The sequence below is a fragment of the Phoenix dactylifera genome, chromosome 11 (genome assembly GCF_051530095.1).
Source record: "Phoenix dactylifera cultivar Ajwa chromosome 11, Ajwa_hap1_PhDact_Kaust_v1.1, whole genome shotgun sequence".
Classification (NCBI taxonomy): Eukaryota; Viridiplantae; Streptophyta; class Magnoliopsida; order Arecales; family Arecaceae; genus Phoenix; species Phoenix dactylifera.
In genome coordinates, this window is record NC_143200.1 from 21,660,472 (window position 1) to 21,680,632 (window position 20,161).

The 20,161-nt window shown below is 36.2% G+C and overlaps 1 protein-coding gene across 1 annotated transcript; it reads left to right on the forward strand.

Annotated features, from left to right (window-relative positions):
* The first annotated feature begins 1,290 nt into the window (after nucleotides 1–1,290).
* LOC103714021 (nucleobase-ascorbate transporter 1-like) lies at nucleotides 1,291–12,337 on the forward strand. Its single transcript, XM_008801127.4, has 14 exons — nucleotides 1,291–1,593; nucleotides 5,418–5,515; nucleotides 5,635–5,811; nucleotides 5,955–6,055; nucleotides 6,140–6,215; nucleotides 6,311–6,370; nucleotides 6,519–6,706; nucleotides 6,788–6,884; nucleotides 6,955–7,041; nucleotides 9,726–9,784; nucleotides 10,054–10,145; nucleotides 10,234–10,311; nucleotides 10,388–10,548; nucleotides 11,796–12,337. Exons 1-14 carry the CDS (start codon nucleotides 1,518–1,520, stop codon nucleotides 12,006–12,008), a joined length of 1,563 nt encoding a protein of 520 aa, XP_008799349.1. The 5' UTR covers nucleotides 1,291–1,517; the 3' UTR covers nucleotides 12,009–12,337.
* Nucleotides 12,338–20,161: the final 7,824 nt, after the last annotated feature.

Sequence of the window (20,161 nt, forward strand, 5' to 3'; positions counted from 1 at the left end):
AATATTATCGTATATGATAATATAATATAACATAATAGAATATAACATATTATTATAAAAATATGTTCTATTATGATAATAACATATTATATGATAATAATATTATATTATGTTATTTTAGATTATATTATATGTTATATTATATCATATCATATTATATATAGTATAATATATAATACAATATAGATTATATATATTATTATATTATAATATATTATAATATAGTATATATAATAGAATATAATATACATATTATAATATAATACATATTATTATTATATATTATTTGATAATATAATAATGTAAAATATAATTATTATATTATTATAGAGTTGGGGGTATTTTAGGAATAAAATAAAAAATATTTTTTGGGCTAACCAAAAATGACCCTTTTTTTGATGTAAAGCAAGATTTAGACCGCCTTGATTTTATTGATAAGTTGTTGGGAAAATCACTTATCCACCTTCTGTGTGGATAAAACTGTTTATCCATTTTATGAGTAAATACTATATGTGGAAAGTTAACTTATCCATCTAGAGAAGTATAAAAACATATGTAAATCTTATTTTGTTGGAACAAAAGCACCCCCAAGTAGACTAACAGCCAATCAAAGCCAAATACTTCAAAAGGTGAGTTTGAAGCACCAAAGAACAGATAGAAAGCTGTAAAAGAGAAATGAATGCATATAATTTGCTAAACAAGAGCCAAGCAAGTTAATAATTATCTCTTGATAAGTTATAATTTTTTGGTTCTAGGATGAATCTGATAGTTTTCAAATTGAATTTGGCACCTGAATGAAAGCCGATACGTATCACACATAACATGCAATGCATTCAACAGGATCTATCTATCTATTTCCACTATAGGCAAAATAAAAAGGCAATGGTCACGTATATTATGTTTTTTCCTTTTTAAAAAAAGTACTACTATACGTTCCAACGGTGTTACCTGCAACCTGAGATTGGACCAATGTGGCAGAGAAAGGAAAATTTAAATTAAAGGAAAGAAAATACTTGTCTCTCTCTCAGTTACGGCGGTGGGTGGCGAAGGCAGCTAACGCGAGCAATCCACGTTAAATGCAATTTATAACCCCCTCCCCATCGCAATAATGTTACCCGCAAAACCACTGCGGATGAGGAAAGTGAACGCGAAGGGGGAAAGTTGCGATAGTGGGACGAGTTATACGGCGGTGGGACCGCGTGGCGGTTTCGATATTTAAGGGAGCAGGCCAAGGGCAGTTCCGTCACCCAGTCCGTTTCAATTAAAATTTCCAGAAAAGCGGCGTCTTCCACTGGGGGCTTCACTGAGGGCCTTCTCTCCACCCCTGCTGCACTCTCGCGTGGCCGCTCTCTCTCTCTATCCCCTCCTTCCTCCCTTTTCTTCACTCTCTTTGGCCATCCTCTTTTTCTCTTCTGTCACCGTCCAACCCCCTTCCTCTCTCTCGCTGTGTCTCCCGTTTATTTTGTTGCGGTGGTGGTGGTGGTGGCGGCGGCGGCGGCGGTGGTGGTGCTGGAGTAATGGCGGACATTAGCCATCCACCAATGGAGCAGCTCCAAGACCTGGAGTACTGCATAGACTCCAACCCTCCATGGAGTAAGAGTCCTGCATGATCTCTCCTTTTTCACTTCGTACTTCCATTCTTTTGAAGCATCATTTTGGTTTTGATGTATAAATGATTGGGAAATAAGAATGCTTCTATAGGACTCGAGGTTGTTGTGTATTGAGTTGCTTTTTATTTTATAAATTTGAGCCCTAACTCACAAGAAAAAGAAAAAGAAAGGTCTACTCTCTCTCTCTCTCTCTCTCTCTCTCTCTCTCTCTCTCTTAGGTTGACGCTTGAAAATTATTTTGTTTTTTTTTTTGAAAAAATGCTAGTTTTTGGATTCTGGGTTGGGTACTTGGGTGTGATTGTTGATCGATTGATCTCCTCTTGTATGTTGGGGATTTTGTCCTTTTGTGAGGATGCCGCATGGCAGGTCTCTTGAATTTATCTTGTCTTTTTGTGCTATCCGTTTCATTGCCATTTTTGTGGCTAGACTGATCAATGTGATCCAAGTTATTACGCTTTTGGAGGGAAAACTCGAAAAGCCTCTCAATTTTTTTTCCTCCCCCTTCTTTGGTTAGCTTTGCATGGAGAATGGACAAGTTTTGTCTTCAGCCTATGTAGGGTCCGTTATATAACCAAGGAGGCACTTTCAACATTGGAGCCTTGGGAAGGTAGGAAGTCAAAATTTAGGCACATTGCTTGGCCGATTTGAGTTGTTCGTTTGGTTTGGGAACATTTTTCTTTTAAAGTTTAAATAATTTGTTATTCCAAATTTTTTTCTATTAACTTTTAGCAAGACTTGTACATTTAACCTAAAAAAATATTGCATGAACTATTTTGCTTTAGGTAGCGACTATTTCTCAGGGGCAAAAAGCCAACATATGAGTGAAAAGATAATTCAACCTTGTGGACAACGAATGGGGCATAAAAAATGAAAATAAGGAGCTATATCTTCCCTTTGAGATATTCCTTATAGGAAACCATCAACTTTCTACTTGCATTTGTATTTTACTTTTCAAGTTCTTTGATGTTAACTTTTTTTTCCTTTATTCTTTTTTATTGTTTCATACGAAATGTTGTTCAATAGACTATTTGATTGAGAAGGGCTTTATCACTTCCAATCCAATTATACCTTATTATTTTGCATCATGTGTTTTGAACATTTTAAAAATAAATCATTTCATTATTATCTATTTTTTTTGATAATAAACATATAATGCTCAATCTAAAATATGAAAATGTTCATTTTTTTTACCTCTTGGATAATTCACTATTTATGTAATACAATATTAAAATTTCATAAGAAAACAAAAAGTAGTAACAAACTTCGTTCAACATAGCTATTAGCATTGAAATATTCATGATGATATTTTTAGCTCTTATTAAGATTTAATGCAGAGCTCGTTTAATTGGTCTATTACAAGAATCTGACTTTATATCCAATCCTAGTAGAACTGTTTGGTTCATTTATTGCTAAAAGCCAATGAAACCTTGAGACTTTATCTTTTGTTCAGCTCACGTATAATACTTATTTTATTTGTATGGTAGTTATCTAAACTTTTGAATGAAGCTTTGCTATGCTCTTGGGTTATATTTGAAGGTCTCCTATTGTGAGAATCCGTGCAGAAGTTTGTTTAGTCCCACGTCGACTATGCGATGAGAAGATGTTGGTTACTTATTAGCCAAGAAACGCAAACTGCACCCTCCCGCTAGTCCTTTTGGGTGAGGTTCATCTTGTTAAAAATGATATCAGATTGGATCTGGCCCATGGTCCGTATGGACCAAGGGACACTGCAACATGGGCCCATTTGGATTTTCCACCGGCTGATCGTAGTGTTGATGCTTGGATTTGTAGTACTTGTGATTGACTTTAAATGGCTTTGGACCCTTAACCTGATGAGAACATCAGAGTTTAAATGAGAGGAGAGTATGTGAGGGCCCACGGAGGTGCGTGTTATTCCCACATTGGCTATGTAATTGAAAGATCTTGGATGCTTATATAGGGTCAATGAATTCAAATAATACCTTCGAGCTAGCCTTTTCGGGTGAGGTTTTCGATTGTTACACCTATAGCCACGACAAATGATGTGACAATTGCTCTATTTTTCTTTTTGAAATTGAGGATTTGGCGAACTTTCAGAGTGTTCTAGTTATCCATAAATATTGAACTCCTTCAAAGTTGGAAACTTGTAGCCTGATTTTGCACCATCACTATCATCTTGTAGTCGTGCTCCATAGAAAAACAACTTGTAAAATGTCTCTTCCTTCTCAAGCTTTTCAACTTTCTTATAATTTTGTTCAGAAACTTTTCTAGACCAACACTAATTGGAATTTTAGATGCTATGTTTAAACTTGAATAAGAGAAATTGCTAACTTCCCGTGGACCATTTATCTAGATGTAAATAAAGTTAGTCTTATTTCTAATAGAGATTTGAAGGTCAAGCTTTGATATAAACCACATCCTAACTCTCAAAACAAATTTAGGTTATGACAAAAGATATGGATTTTTGCTCCTGATCCGAAAAAGTCAAACCTACGTTCAATTTTAGTTTTTTAAACCGTTTGGTAAAAATAGTGACCTCGCTTTTTTTTTCTTCCAGGAAGTTGATCTCTCTTTCCCTCACCAAATATTTAAGCAATGTGCATACCTTGTCTCCTTTGTTCATTCATTCTCTCTCTCTCTCTCTCTCATTCTGCTTCGGGGTATGGCTGCTATTAGTGCTTATTGATCCAGTGTCTCATAGCTTAACAAGGATATGATATATTTTTCAAAATTTCTTGGATCCTAAGAGGTCTGAAGAAAGAAATGTTATGTTGTCTTTTTTTGGGGGACCGGGTATTGGTGGGAGTTTGGGTGGATTGTATAGGTGGCACTTAGAAGGAGAATATTCTACTAGATTTGTGATTTATCTAAATCTTGTGGAGCTTGATCGAGAAAGCTTGACACTTGATGATGTTTATAAGATGATGTAAATGTTTATGGCAACCCATTACACTTGAGCTTCGCCAATGGATTTTCATTGAGGCTGCCTTTTGGTTTGAGATTTAGAATAAAAGGAATAGGGAGAGCTATTCCTTTTCGACTGGTAATTCCTGTTTTGTTTGGCCGAAATTTCTTGTTCATGGCTGGAATACCTCCAGGGTTGAGGATATTTTTGCCCATGTAAGAAAAGGGTGCAAGAATAACACAGGACCTTAGTATAGGAAAAATTCGATTCTGGCCCATCTTGGAATGGTTATTCTATGTACAAGCAGCTTTGACTAGCATACATATTCCTCCCTTATTCCTGATTTCAAAAATCTGTTTCACAAGAATAAAGGCATTTCCAAGCTTGCTTTGTGCTTTATCCTCAAACTAAATGCAGCCTAAAAGACAGGTATCCTTAGTAAATTTTGCATGCATTTGCTAGCAGTTTGTGATATGCAACTTGTTACTTAGGAGCAATAGCACAAGAATGTGGTTATCCCTTCTTACTAGATTTTCCTCTCCAATGTAAAATGCCTCGGTGATTGGTGAGACCTACCAACTAGACCTTAACGATGTGCCACGTAAAATATAAGTTTTGCAAAATCAGTTGAAAATGAAATTGTCCTCTTATATCTTGCTTTGCAAGTTCGGTTCTTGTCAGTGCATTTGTAAGCTTTCCCTTTGTACCATGTTTTATCCCTACACACTACTGTCGGTACATTATCAATGTTTCATAGCTTAACCTATATGTTTATGTCTATTGCACTAACAAATTAATTATATGAAAATGTGAAGTAGCATATTTTGTTTTTGCTTGCATGTAAATGGCAACCAATTTACATTTTCTGATTCTTGTTTAGGCCTATCATTATTTTTATGAGATGGGTTGTATTTCTCCTGCAGTTGAAACTATTTTGCTGGCTTTTCAAAACTACATCTTGATGCTTGGCACTACTGTGATGATTCCTTCAATTCTTGTTCCTCTAATGGGGGGAAGTGATGTAAGTCCAAAAATTCAATTGAATTATGAAATTTATTTGTTTTATTATTACGCACTTCCAACCTACTCTCGTTGTCTTATTGATACCTTTTATCATGTTCTCTTAATTATCCAACATAGGGTGACAAGATTCGGGTCATACAAACTTCATTATTTGTGTCTGGCATCAACACCCTTTTGCAAGCGTTGTTTGGAACACGTTTGCCAGCTGTTGTGGGTGGTTCTTTTGCTTATATTATACCAATCCTTTATATAATACGTGACTCAGCACTGCAACGAATTCCTGATCCACATGAAGTGAGTTCATATAATTTGGTTTAAAATCTTGATCCAACATGACTGTTTATTTTGCTTCTTTAACATTGTATTCATTAGTATTTAGTTATCATAAAGATGGGAATGATAAGATAAAGACTTCCATCCATCAAACCAACTTGCAGAGATTCCTACAAACCATGCGAGCTATTCAAGGAGCACTTATCATAGCATCAAGTTTACAAATAATAGTTGGCTACAGCCAGTTGTGGGGTATCTTTTCAAGGTATTCTTGTTATCATTTATTGAGATTATAACTGCACTACATATTATTTATGTGCCGTTTCTGTTATTATGTTTATCTCTACAGGTTCTTCAGTCCTCTTTCTATGGCACCTGTGATTGGATTAGTTGGTTTAGGGCTGTTTGAACGAGGTTTTCCTGCGGTATGCTAGTTATTTTTTGACTATTTAAACTCCTTGACAATGGTAGCAGCAGTTGTTGGGAAAGAAAAGCATGTTGATGTTGTTTGTTTCATTAGGTAGGAAACTGTGTGGAAATTGGTATACCGATGGTTCTAATGCTCATTGGGCTGTCACAGGTTCTTTTTTAATCTTCTATTAGAATGTTACTTTTTTCTTACTCTCTCTCTCTCTCTCTCTCTTTCTATGGATGTATCTATTTATCTATCTTCCCATTTCTTTTTGATGTTTCATGAGCCAAAAACTATTGTACTCTGTTATATGCAGTATTTGAAGCACTACAGGCCATTCCGGGATATTCCCATCTTTGAGCGCTTTCCAGTTCTAATCTGTGTCACAGTCATTTGGATATATTCTCTTATTCTCACAGCAGGTGGTGCGTACAATGGTAGACCCATCAGAACTCAAGATAGTTGCCGCACTGACAGAGCAAACCTCATATCATCTGCTCCTTGGTAAGTATCCACAATGCATGCTCTGCCATTTATTTGATCTTAATGAATTACACACCCTTACTTTTGACTGTTGCTACTCAGGTTCAAGTTTCCATATCCTTTGCAGTGGGGGGCACCAACATTTGATGCTGGTCATACTGTTGCCATGATGGCTGCTGTTTTAGTGTCACTTACCGAGGTATTTGTTGACGATGCTTTGTAGTCTTCTTGAAAGTGCTTTTACACTTATATTTTTCTTTAATCTTCAGTCAACTGGTGCATACATGGCTGCCTCACGCCTAGCTATTGCCACTCCTCCTCCTGCTTATATTTTGAGCCGAGGCATTGGCTGGCAGGTGAGCTGGGAACTTGTTTTAGTAAGCTGATGTTTCCATGTTGGGTTTTTTAAGTTCTATTCTTTGTAGTTGGATCCTAGATCTGTCCGACTCTCTCTTTAGATAAGAATCTGTAGTATCAGGTGAAGCTTTGTTCTTGAATTAAAACATTAAACTGAATGAGCAACACACACAGACATGCTGATCAAGATGGTTTCAATGTGAGTTGTTTGTAAGTCACAAATAAACTTCGACAAATAGTTAATAGAAAAGGAAATTTTGAGAAATTAGTTCTCAATTTGATTGGAGCAAGAACTCATAATAAACATAAGATCTTAATGCAGCTTTCATGTTTTCCATGCACTTCACTTTTGGCAGTTTAATAGCAACCTGATTTATAGAGAGGAGTTAAGCGAACAGATAAATCTCTTTATTGCTTATTTTGGCAAAGCTAGACAATGCTTACAGAGCTGCAGCATGATATTCCAGCATTCAGAAGAGGCATATTATACTTTTCTTTTCCAAAATAAAATGTGGATACCAAGAAAGACACCATTGTGAGCATGGTTTGTATTTTCATATTGGGATTTCAAAGAAAAAGCTATTATGTTGCTTGTCATTTTGAAATTAAGGGGTTCATTTTTGTTTAAAATAAATATGGAACCAACTGGGTTCAAAATAAAACTGAAATTAATACAACCGATGCTTCATAGCTGACAATGAATGCAACTGGTCACTCAATAGGTAAGCTGGATTCTGTGTGTTGCTACTGGTAGGTTACAATTTCAGTTATTTCACTTTTGACTAGATCTTGCACAACTTAAGCTAACTTAGACTAGCACTGAAGCTGAAACCCCAAACTTTACTAGTAACAGCGAGATTTATCTGTTCTATTTAATGATAGAGTAACAAAGGACACAGAGAAGCATATAACTGTGAGGTGCCTAAGGGACTTAACATTAAAAATGTTGAAGAGGGATCATTGGACTACTGTTTTCAAATTACATGAGAAACATAACTCACCCATATTAAACCTCTATGTAATGGACGATCAAGTGCTAGCATGTTTATCTATACACACGACATCATCATCTTTTTTTTTTTTGTTCATAAGCATGCGGCTAGATTGTCTGACTAAAAATTTTAAAACGTTAAGAACTCAACAGAGACTGCACAAACAGCTGATTAATAGCAATACAATAAGCGACTGTGAACCGCCTCTAGATCACCTTAAAAAAGAAAGGCCATAATTCAAGTGTGGCATATAGAGAATCCAGTGTGTACAACTCAGATAGAGTAAATGTTGCAGAGTCTGATGCTTTTGACTAAGGCTGCATCTCTATATTCCTTGGTTGAATTATTATATTCAGTCTCGGATCTAAAAGCTTCCTTGTAGATAATAGAAGCTAGTATAATTGCTCAAAAATCAGTATGATTTAGTTTAAGCGACATGGAATCAAGCCACAAGGAAAATTGATGCTCTTATGGTAACTCTGTTTCTCAGTTCAAATGAGTATGTTCAAGGAAGTTTCGTAACTCGAAGAAAAGGAATCAACTATGAGAATAAAAATGAGCCAAGTGTAGACAAAAATGTTTGCAGAAAATATGGAATATCTCTAGATCCTTATTTAGGAATTATGACAATGTTGGAGACTTGGAGTCAATGTAAGTCTGATGTATGGGGACATCGGTGGTTTATCTTTGGGCATAGACATGCACAAGTGGAGGTCGAATAAAAGAGCATATTATGGTAGGGCAATTAAGTAATCATTATGATATCTGAAAAATCAGAATTGAAGTTAATAAGTTGTCTTTTTTTAATATTAAAATAGCCTTTCCTATTATGGATCATTATGTCAGAAACAACAATATATTCTTGACACAATTTCGAAGTTGGTTTCAATAACAGCTTTCCTGGTAACTAAGGCCTAGGTTGGATCAGAGCTGCAAAACCCCATATCCGCTTGGCACAGTGACATGGTCCTATGTTTGAAATATGGATCCTGACCATTCTCCCAAATGATTTGTAGATGATTGTTGTATACTTCTGTGAAAAATTTGAATCACAACTATTTGTCTCCATCAAGCTTGAAAAATAATGATGCGCAGATTAATAGGCAAGTTAGGAATGTGTCCGATGTCATACAATAAAGAGTTGCAACCCTTAGCTGGCAAGATCAGAATTATACAACATAACTGAATCATACATAAAATTTTCTTATTTAACTTGTCAGATTGCTTCTGATTTGTTCTGATCAAACATTTAGAAATTCCTGTTGCTTTAGCTTTCTTATAGTGAACCTAGGAAACTGGGCTGAAACTGGCATGAAATTTATAAGATGTCAGCACAGAAGGAATGCGAAGAAGTATATTGGTTATTGACAACACATCATGAACAAAACAAAATGCAAAAGTTTGACAAAGAAGTGAATAGATGACACAGAGACAATTCCGTGATATCATACAAGGCAATGTCAGCAGTGAAGATTATGCATTAATTTTACTTTGATGTTAGAGACATTACCCACCTAACAAGATACCAGAAATGGTTTCTATGTGGTTTTGTAGTTTTTACATGAATTATCCTGCCAAAATTTCGTAGTTAGTGCTATTTATAGATCCTTACTTGTCTGCTTAAATCTTGTAATTTTATTTGTCTCATGGTTTTGGGTTGCTGAAGTGTTATAATTGTTTGAACTATGAAGGGGATAGGTGTATTGCTCGATGGTTTATTCGGAACAGGGACAGGCTCTACTGTTTCTGTGTAAGAACTTCTGTTTCTGCTAGTGTGCGGGCAACATGCTATTATTATATACAGATCTTTATATCTGCATAAGCTTGTACGTATAAACAGTGAACACTGTGCATTGTGCAGCTCCTTTGTGTGCATGGGTCCCTTACCAGATGTCAGGTGGGATCCACCTCCAAAGGGGGTCTGTGCAGTCCACAGCATGTGTGGCTCCAATATACCTCTTATATTTATTCTAGATAACAATGGCAATGATGATGACAGCAATTGGTGTCAAATTTAAGGGAGAACGTGGGGCTTCTTGGGCTAACTCGAGTTGGCAGTCGCCGAGTTGTTCAGATATCTGCTGGATTCATGATATTTTTCTCCACCTTAGGTATATTCTTTTTCAACACTGGCAGTGTTCATGTTTTCCCGTTTGCTTGGCAAGAATAACTGTTTGATATGATATTCTGTATTTTCAGGAAAATTTGGAGCTGTTTTCGCATCAATTCCATTCCCCATTTTTGCTGCTCTATATTGTGTACTTTTTGGCCTTGTTGGTATGTCTTTCACTGTGATGGGAATAGTTGTCTCATGCTTTGTCACTCCTAATTCACTCTTTCTGGATTTCTGCAGCATCCGTTGGGATATCGTTTCTTCAGTTCACCAATATGAACTCTATGAGAAATCTCATCATAACAGGGCTCTCGCTTTTCCTTGGGATTTCTGTTCCCCAGTATTTCAATGACACTCTGGTTTCTTCTGGTCATGGCCCAGTACATACGCGTGCAGGATGGGTTAGTTTATGTATATTAATAACCTCGTATAATCTTCAAAGAATGCAATCAATCATCTGGGAACAAATAAATCAGACAGTTGACCACTTGTAGGCAATAATATAATCTAATGGTTATCGGAAATTCCAAGCCCTTTACTTAATGATCTATCTTTAGATGACGGTGAAATTTGCTACATCTTATATGGTTCTATTTGGGCATGGAATATGTCCTATTGGCGCCTAAGTAACACACTCATGCACATGCATAATAATCTATGCAAGATATGCTACAGAAACTATGTTAGGTCTTTATGTTAATTAATGTCTTCTATGTAACTGATCAGAATTTCAATAGATTTTCTTAACATTCCTGCAACCTATAAAACGCAAGATACTTTCAAAAGATACTGTTTTGATCAACCTGTCGGAATATATCTGAACTTTTTCCGTTGGATATAGGCTAAGACCTCGTGCTATCAAATTTTATACTTGTGAATCAAGTTCTAATTTTCCTTTGTCTTACTTTTTTTTTTTTCAATTTCTGTGGTATTTTGACTCATTAACTTTTCCATGACTTGTTTTATCTTTATATACAACTGGATGCAATTTACAGAAGCTGTAGCATATTCTGGTTATGGAGAATGGGCACTCCTAGCTTAATATAATTTCTTCATATTTTCAAGAATTGGAGATTGCGAACAACTTATAGTGACATATTAGCTTGTTATTTAATTTATTTTCACAAGTTACTGGTATAGATGGTAGTCAGCAGAATGTGTCTAGATTCTATGTATTTTTTCATGCCAACAGTCAGGCATAATAAAGACTTGACGATTGGTTCGTCTGCCCTTAAGGATCGTCCCTGCATATTATTCTTGTTTTAATGATTCTGATTAAATATTATAATGGTCTGAAGAAATGATCAGATATCCATGATAATTTTTTGATTGATCTATTCGTTTGATCTGTCTCCAGACCAACAAGACATGGTATGATGGGGGCACTTAAGATTTCTGTTGTATAGACAGATTTTCTTTATTGAAGCCACAAGCCACCATCAAACCATGCGTGAAGTACATTAATCATTAAATGCTCATCTATCTTGGGATCATTGATTGGATGGCTTGGATCTACGGCAATCACTTAAATTATGGTTTAGAGCATGTTTAGATTATATTCTAGTGGAGTTCCATTTCTTTGGTTACAATTGCTCTCTGTTTCTTTTCAAGAAACAAAATTACTTATTTTTCCTTTTCATGCTTGCAGTTTAATGGGTTCTTAAATACCATATTTTTGTCACCTCCAACTGTGGGGTTGATCGTCAGTGTATTTTTGGACAACACATTGGATGTTGAGAAGTCCAAAAAGGATAGAGGCATGCCATGGTGGGTAAAATTCAGAACATTCAGAGGGGACAACCGGAATGAGGAGTTCTATACACTTCCATTCAATCTCAACAGGTTCTTTCCACCCACCTAGCAAGAGCTCAGTACTGTTGGAATCTCCAAGTCCCCTCATTTTTGTGATGTAAAGATGAGCACCAGTATATTCTTCTTCAACCAAGGCAGCTCATGATCCCGGGTTTTCGGAAAGTCTCAAAGGTGCAAATGTATGTTTTGGATGTGATCTTGATTGGCTGGCATTTGCTGCCCTGTTCATCTTGCTTATGCTTCCAGCATCTCTTGTACTTGTGGTAGATCTATGAATTGTCAAAAGTATGAGCAATTAATCTATATGCTTTGTAGGTTTTTGATGTAATAAGAGATAGGATGATAACATGATTTCATTTTTAAAGTTCTTTCTTGTCACTTGTTTGTTTTTGGTAATGTGGCTGTATTGAACTTCTAGCTGTTCTGTTTAAGGAAGCACAACGGCGAAATTTTTGTATGCTATGGGTTTCCTTTGTGATAATTTGCAATCTCCCCATGCCTTGTGCTTCACTTTTTCTCCACTATCGCAAAAGGGAGAGTAGATCTGATCTTCTGCCTGAATTAGAGCTATTGGGGGTTTCTAAGATTTCTACCAAGATATTTTCCATTTATTAGAGCTATTGGGTTCCTATTAAGCAGATGGCTGTTGGGAAACATTATCTTTGATATTTATAGAAATGTTGAATAATTCTGGCTCTATTTGTAGTGCTGCAATATATACAACCTTTGTTCACCAACATATTTCTCAAGTTACCAAAGGAAAAGCGAAGTTACCGGGTTTTAATTGTTAGAATTCAAGCTTCACTCAATGAAACTGCATCATGCAATTACTGCATATGTTGGTCTGAAAAATTTTGTTATATTCCAAAATCCAATCACTAGATTTGTTGTGTCTTCGAGCCTGCAAATAATGCGAATAGAGATGATGCCACTGCGACAATACAATGGCCATCAGTGACTACAAACTACAAACTGCAGCAATGGAGCGGCAACCAATTCCTTGTCGCAAAGCTAGCAAATCTGCTCTCAAATATGATACTAGATCCAACTTGATGAATAACTTGGATCTAATATGGGCATTGGACAGGGGTAGGGTTTATGTGCAATGATGCAGCTCCTAAATTTGAACTAGTTTCCGCATGCAACATGCTGGACAAGCTCAGAAGAATTTATATAGGATTTTTTTGCATATCGGTTCCGGAGTTTTATCAATATTAAATATAACACCTCCTTTTATCTCTATTTATAAATTGAACCGGATAAACATAATTGTATTTACAAGAAACCGCAACGATTTTATCACTGATAGCTCATCTAACGAGAGTAGCGAACAACAAAAAAAAGGTTCAGTCGATCATACTTCATCCCCCACTTTAGTTTAGCGTTTCCCATCATGTCTTCAGCCCCTGGCCACCATGATGTTTTTGTCTACACGAAGGTTTCAAGCATTACTACACAGTTATGCATTTTGGTACTATTACTTTATCATATATATATATATATATATATATATTTTAACGGTAGTTTGATAATTTGCTTGTCTTCTTTGTCCCTCCTGTAAATTTGTCTCGATACTGCAAGGTTAAGTTTTAAGATTGATGCAAAGTTGAGCGACCTGTGAGAGGAAAAGCACAATCGGCTAAGATAGGTCTGATTAGCTCGATGAGCAAATTATTAAAATATCAGATAGTGTAATGTTAGGAAGTATATTGGCACAAAACTTTTTGTTCAGTTTTTTTTGTTCCAACTATAGATTTCTTTATCAAACTCAACTTCATTAACCAACTATATGTAATGTTAGATGTATATTAGCACAAAACTTTTGGAGATATCTGGCCTATGTATCAAATGATCTAAAAAATTTTATATTATTTTGTATTATTTGAATTATCCAATTTTTTGATCAATTGATTCAAAGGTTAGTAAACTTTAAATCACATAATTTTTGATATTTAAGTGGCTTAGAGGTAGTAGATCAGATCAAACAGTTTAGATTATTGGTACAAGACCTCCATTATTTGATCTAGACGTGATTGAACTTGAGTGGAGATCTACTTAGAGTGTAGCCAAGTTTAGCTCTATAATGATTTTGGCTCGTGACAACTTTAGCAGAATCTATGCTTTAAAACGAAGTATTTAATCTTATAACAAATGGCTTTTCACTTAATTTACTAGGAGGCTTCTCAAGGTGCAAATGGCATATGCCCATGTGATCATGCCACACAGAATACTAAATTTAAATGTTTAATTTATTTTTCAGTAGAGAAATTAATTATGAATTATTTATATCCCAAGACACAGGCCCATGAAAAGATTTCCCCCCCTACACATCAAAGATTATGTCTTGTTTATACAATATATTCTTGTGGATAGGATTATCAGCTGAATACACTAGCAGTGAGACAATATGTACAAAAATCAAGAATACTTAAACCTAGAAAAACTATAAACGTTTTCCTTTGAATGCAAAGGCTCTGAGGCCTCTCGCCTCTACAGGCACAACTTGGGTGGGTCAGGCCATCACGTTGGTTTGACTAATAATCTGGGCCCTGGGCCCAACCCAACCTGAAAGAATTGTTCGACCCAAAATTAGGTTTGGTTGGATGAGGCTAAACTGAAATTAGTTTCGTTTTTTCTTAACGGAATTCTGCTCACAAGTTTTCACTATACTGGGTAGGTTAAGCTCAGATTACATTCAGACTTACTATAGAAAAACTGGACAATGTCCGGGTTGGATCAGGTTGGTAACCTTATCATTTGAACTCGGTCAGGTTTGGGTCTAGTCGGTTGCTCAAGCGTCCAGTCCAAGCCTGACTCGATTTGAAATTGGGTTGTTGGTCCAATCGAACCCAAATTATGGGTTGGATTGGGTCCTACGTCCTTCGTGCTTCTATTGCCATAACTTTTTCTTTTGGGATGGCAACTTGCGGTTTAGAACGAAAGGAAGTAGGAAGAATGCACCATCTTATGATTACATCAAGGACATTCCTGTCCTGTCAATGCACCGATCACAGGCTGAAAAAGTTCAAATATACTCATCATTAAATCTACTTGAATCTCAAAGTCTGTTCCTGTGAATTATTTCTACCTAGCTGTTCTCGTTGTCAGAAGTAATCTAGAGTAGCTTACTTAATGTATCTTCTTTTACTGCTTTGTGTACATATTTTCTTTTTGTAACTAACTTGCATCATAATAGGGAAATAAGGTACAATTTGGCATCACTTTGTTTTTTTTTAATCAAAAAACAAAAATAAAAATTTTAATATAAATTCATTTGGTGTAGCAAATTACTTTTAAGGATACTGATCTTGATGATGATGATCGAGATGGCGGTAGTAGCGGTAAAACTAATGGAGACAATAGCAGTGATCATGGTGGCAGGATACTAGCGATTTGTCAGTAGCATGAGAAGGGTGGCGATAGTGAGGACAGTGATGCAAGCACCAAAAATATGGTTGCGGTTTGGTATTGGCATGACAAAGGCTGTAGTGATGGTGATAACAATGTAGCAAAGGTGGGTGTATTAACAATTGCAATGGTGATGATGGCGACAACGGCGACGATAATGAGGAAGATGATGGGGGCGACAATGATGGTGGCAGAAAAGATGACGATGTCAGTAACGATGATAGCGATATTGGTGGTCCAGATGATGACAATAGCAGTGGCAGCTATAACGACAACGATGGATTTGATATCTACGATCTGGTGAAAAAATTTATGAACTTTTTATTTTTGAAATATCGAAAGTAATAATTTTTGATTTTTATTTTTTTATATAATAAAATATGTTTAAAAATAAAAAAAATAGCACCCAATATTTTTGTATCCTGATTTCCATGATTCTATTTTTAAAATAATAAATAAATAAAAAACAACGTCAAATCAGCCTTTAGTGTATGTTTTTCTAATGGTACTTGGTATGTAAATTTTCTTAACATGACTTGGGGCATGTAATGTGGCGGATTCTCGTTAGAATCTTAGATGGGTTTCCTTGATCCAATTGGTTGTTGACTTGGAGAGCTCCCTTGCAAAGCACGCCATGCCCACAAGTCCACCGCCCTTAAATATCTGTTGAAAAACTGGACAGATGATGTCGTCAACCTGATTAACCTCTTGCAAGAGATGGAATGAACGAGGTTGCTTGCATGGGTTGATTCTGGGAACCTGATTAGAAAACAATCCCTTTTGAGGAGAAATTTAGATTCACGTCTTGAATTGAGAATTGTATCTTTGCATTTTGATTTCGATATATCCAGCTCATGATCCTATAGAAATTTATGCACAACTATATGCAGAACATTAATGTAACTATGTGTAACAACTAAACTTTAAAATGTTAACTATGTATAGATGAAATGCGAAATGAAATTTGAAAGCAGATTTAGGTCTCTAAGAAAGAATCTTGTTTTACCAACAAAATATCTCTCATTTTAAATCATTAGGAATAGGATGGCCATCCGAACTTTCCAATTACAATATTTTCGGTCGAATACGGATCCCTCTCTCTTTATCCAAAATGAAATAAAATAAAATCTTATTAGTGAAATACATGAGCATCGCAAATCAACTAAAATAATGTTTTTTTTTCTTTTTTTTTAGTACAACGGCGGGTCACACCCTACGGGTATGGATACGGCCAACAAAATTCGAAAATAACAAAACAGAAAGACTCCGATACTATGTCGCGCTTTCTCCAAACAAAACCTCCAAAATGGTGAGCTGCATAGGAAGCGACCCAATCAGTTGCACAATTTGCTTTTCTGTGAACATGTGTAGTTTGATGGGTACCACACTTCTGCAGGAGTCTGTAAATGTTAAGAAGCAGCGGTTTGCCCTCGCCTGCACGAACTAAAATAATGCAACGAATCACAAAAAGCATCATGATCAAATATTACTCTCATGATTAGGCCATATTTTTGAAATTTGATAAGAGAAAGAGAGAAAATATGGTTATTTAATCCACGGAATCTGCGGGTCAACCAGCCTTCATCCTGTTGGCCGGCAGAGCAGGAGCCATCCAAGGAAAAGAACATTTGCAGTATATTCGTTGTAGAAATCCAATGCAAAACCACATCCTCGAGACGAGTAGACATTTGACTGTTTATGCGTGAAAGACAAAACTCACACGTGCGTGGCGCTGTGCGTTTTGTCTCGTCGTGGGCTCTTCAGGGGGCGTTTTTGTCCGTGTAAATAAAGAATTGGAAAAAATTCTGGCCACGAGGACGTACGTGGCGGGCGGGCGATGCGTGAAAGAAAGGATGGGGGGGTTGCATCTTTGGCGCGGAAGAAGGGTTCGCCTTCCTTCGCGCGAATCCACCGTTGAATCCCGCAATGGCCACTCCAGATCTGTGCAGAGAGCAGTGCGGGGCGAGATCCAACGGGTAGCGTTGGGAAGGAACATCAAGCCTTCTTTCGCGCGAAAGATATAACCCGAAGCCTAAAAGGAGCCACGAGTGACGGCATATTCCATGGGATGTGCCTTCGTCCTTTTAGAGATACCGACCGATCCACATGCACTTTAAAACACTTCTGATAGCTGCTCTTGGATCTGCATCCTTAAGAAAAAAACTAAACGGATTTGCTCTCGATCCTCGCATCTGGTAAAATAGTTTCCTTTCCCCTTCCTTGGTATGGACTCTCGAGGCAGTGACTTGTGAATTGTAAAGAATAAAGATTTGCAGAAATTTAAAGTATGATGAACATTTTTTTGAAAACAAAAATAGAACAATCATACCTGTCGAACCAACAAAGAATACCGTCCTCAAGTACAGTATTATTTTTGAGACCAGGTTCGAGGAGATGCTTCAAAATAGAGTGCAATAATGCCAGCACAGCCCTCAGACGCGTATTTTGACTCTTTCTTCAATAGTCTGTGGCAAGGTTCGCTGTACCGATCGGTACCGGTCGGTACCGAGCGTACCGTACCCGTACCGATGGGTACCGGTATCGGTACACCAATGTCGGTACGGTCGGTACCGAGCGTACGGTACCGTATCGACACTTGGTACGCCTATACTAGTGTGGCACCGGTACGGGGTTCGGTACCGGTACGGCGAACCTTGGTCTGTGGTGACTTAGCCAACTATTGAGAGCTTTCTTGACGTAAACAATCTTAGTCGTGATTGCTGTAGAATATGAACTTATAGACATGAAGACCCTGCATTTTTTGCAGTACTTTTTTCGATCCGAATGACCACGTCAAGCCCTACCATCTGAGTATTACATCAGGGATGAGCTCGGCAATGCATAAAAGGGTTACTATTATATAGAAATTATGGCATGTGTAGGATAAAGTTTGAATATGTTAGAGGTCAAAGTTGTTTGCCAAATATAACTTTGGTTCAAGCAAGTATGTTGCTGTTGGTATTTAGGAGTCTGATCTTTTTGATTTTTTTTTTGTCGGTCAACCAACTGTATGAAAAACAGCACCTTACTGTTTTTCTAAAGAAAGATATTTATGGCGTTGTATAGAGATCTCACTAAAATATATTACGTAACTGATGCGTAGCTCTCTTGTTCCTCCTTTAGTATTGAAATATAAATTGTCAGTTTGAAAAGCAATAAAAAGTTTGTACACCAACCATGGAGCATTTTTATTAGAGAAAAATGTTACTAGGGTGAATACTACCAAAAGAAAAAAAAGAGTTTAATTTTTGTTTTGTTGGCATGAGGGGGATGAATGTTGTATATTACATTTTTATAGTAAATTGCACAAACTTTATGAATTATATCAATCTCCTTTTGTCCCAACAATGCGAAGATTTCTTCATAATATGGTGAGCTGAGTAATATTACTAAACCACACAAAGACTCATGATAAGAAATTTATCTTATATAGTATAGAAACTGTTCTTTCTTACAGTGGTGATATTATCTCATGAGAAATTTTAAATGCGGATATATGCATAGGTTTTCCATCCAAACATATTTTATAGACCAAAGAAATCCTAATTTTGGCGTAAGTCTCACTCAACCAGTTAGATGGGGCTCATACATCAGGCACGTGTGTGTCGCTTGATTGAAGGTGCATTCTAATTGCACATGTAGATTTGATGTTGGTCTCGCCTTATTTTGGTTCCATGACATTTGCTTTGTGGAATGGCATATTGCATTGTAAAATTAGGGGGAAAAATTCACAAACAGTCCAAAAACAATTACATACTTAGATACTTGCCAAAATGCTAATGTTAAGAGTGTTGATATATAACTTGCCAAAAGTGAATTGAAAAGGAAAGATCTCGGACTATATTCATAAAGAAAATTTTTATCACTTGTCAGTAAACTATGCATCTTCCAGTTGATTTTTCAGTATCATCATATCAGCTGGGGAAAATATTGTGGATATTGCCAGAAGCCATGTTGAGAAGAATATAAATCTACAATTTGATCCATCAAATTTGTACTATTATTCTTTTATGTAGTACTAACTTAATTATGACACATTAAGCATTGCTTTAAGAATGAAAAGGAAAGGCCTTATATGCACAATGCAGAGAGACATTAAGCTATAGTCTTATGTTTGTTGTATAGACTGCTTCTTCATCACATTTAACGATAGTTAGCCTTTCTTAAACACCATCGGCTTACTACTCTTCTGCTTTCCTGATTCTGAGGTTTCCTTTGTACCAAAAGGGACCCCTTTGAGACCAAAGTTTCTGCACACTCTGAAAAATAATTATTGATTGGATTAGATCCAACAACTAAGTTGGTAGACAGTCTAATCAGAATGCAATATAGCTAAATATGGCTAAAAAAAAAGAAAAAAAGTGGCATAGATCTTTTTATCCATGTTGCTTTCTGATTGGATTGGTCCACCAGTTCAGCAATGAATACGATCGAATCAAATATTTTTCCAACTTAGCAGAAATTATTAGTTGAACTAGGTCATCCTCTCTCTATTTTTCAGTTTATATTTATTTTAATCATAAAAAAAATAACAAGATGAACTATATCCGGACCTATCTAATTCTTGAGACACCTATTTTTATCTTGAATAGTTTAAATACAAGAGGAGGTAATATGGCGAGCGATTATGGATCTGGTCCATCTAATCTCTCTCCACCATGCTAACTATGCCATGTTAGCTGGCACAATTTTGTATCTTTAAAAAAAACAAAATCCAAAATTTGTAATACTTAAGAGTATAATAATATTATATATTATAACGATAATTATGGGTGATAAGAAATACGTCGGCGG

Excerpts from the sequence above, each read along its gene's own strand:
- LOC103714021 (XM_008801127.4), top strand. The coding sequence starts at position 1,518 with ATGGCGGACATTAGCCATCCACCAATGGAGCAGCTCCAAGACCTGGAG. Across the intron at positions 10,312-10,387 it reads TGTACTTTTTGGCCTTGTTG|CATCCGTTGGGATATCGTTT; the intron begins GTATGTCTTTCA and ends GGATTTCTGCAG. Across the intron at positions 10,549-11,795 it reads TACATACGCGTGCAGGATGG|TTTAATGGGTTCTTAAATAC; the intron begins GTTAGTTTATGT and ends TCATGCTTGCAG.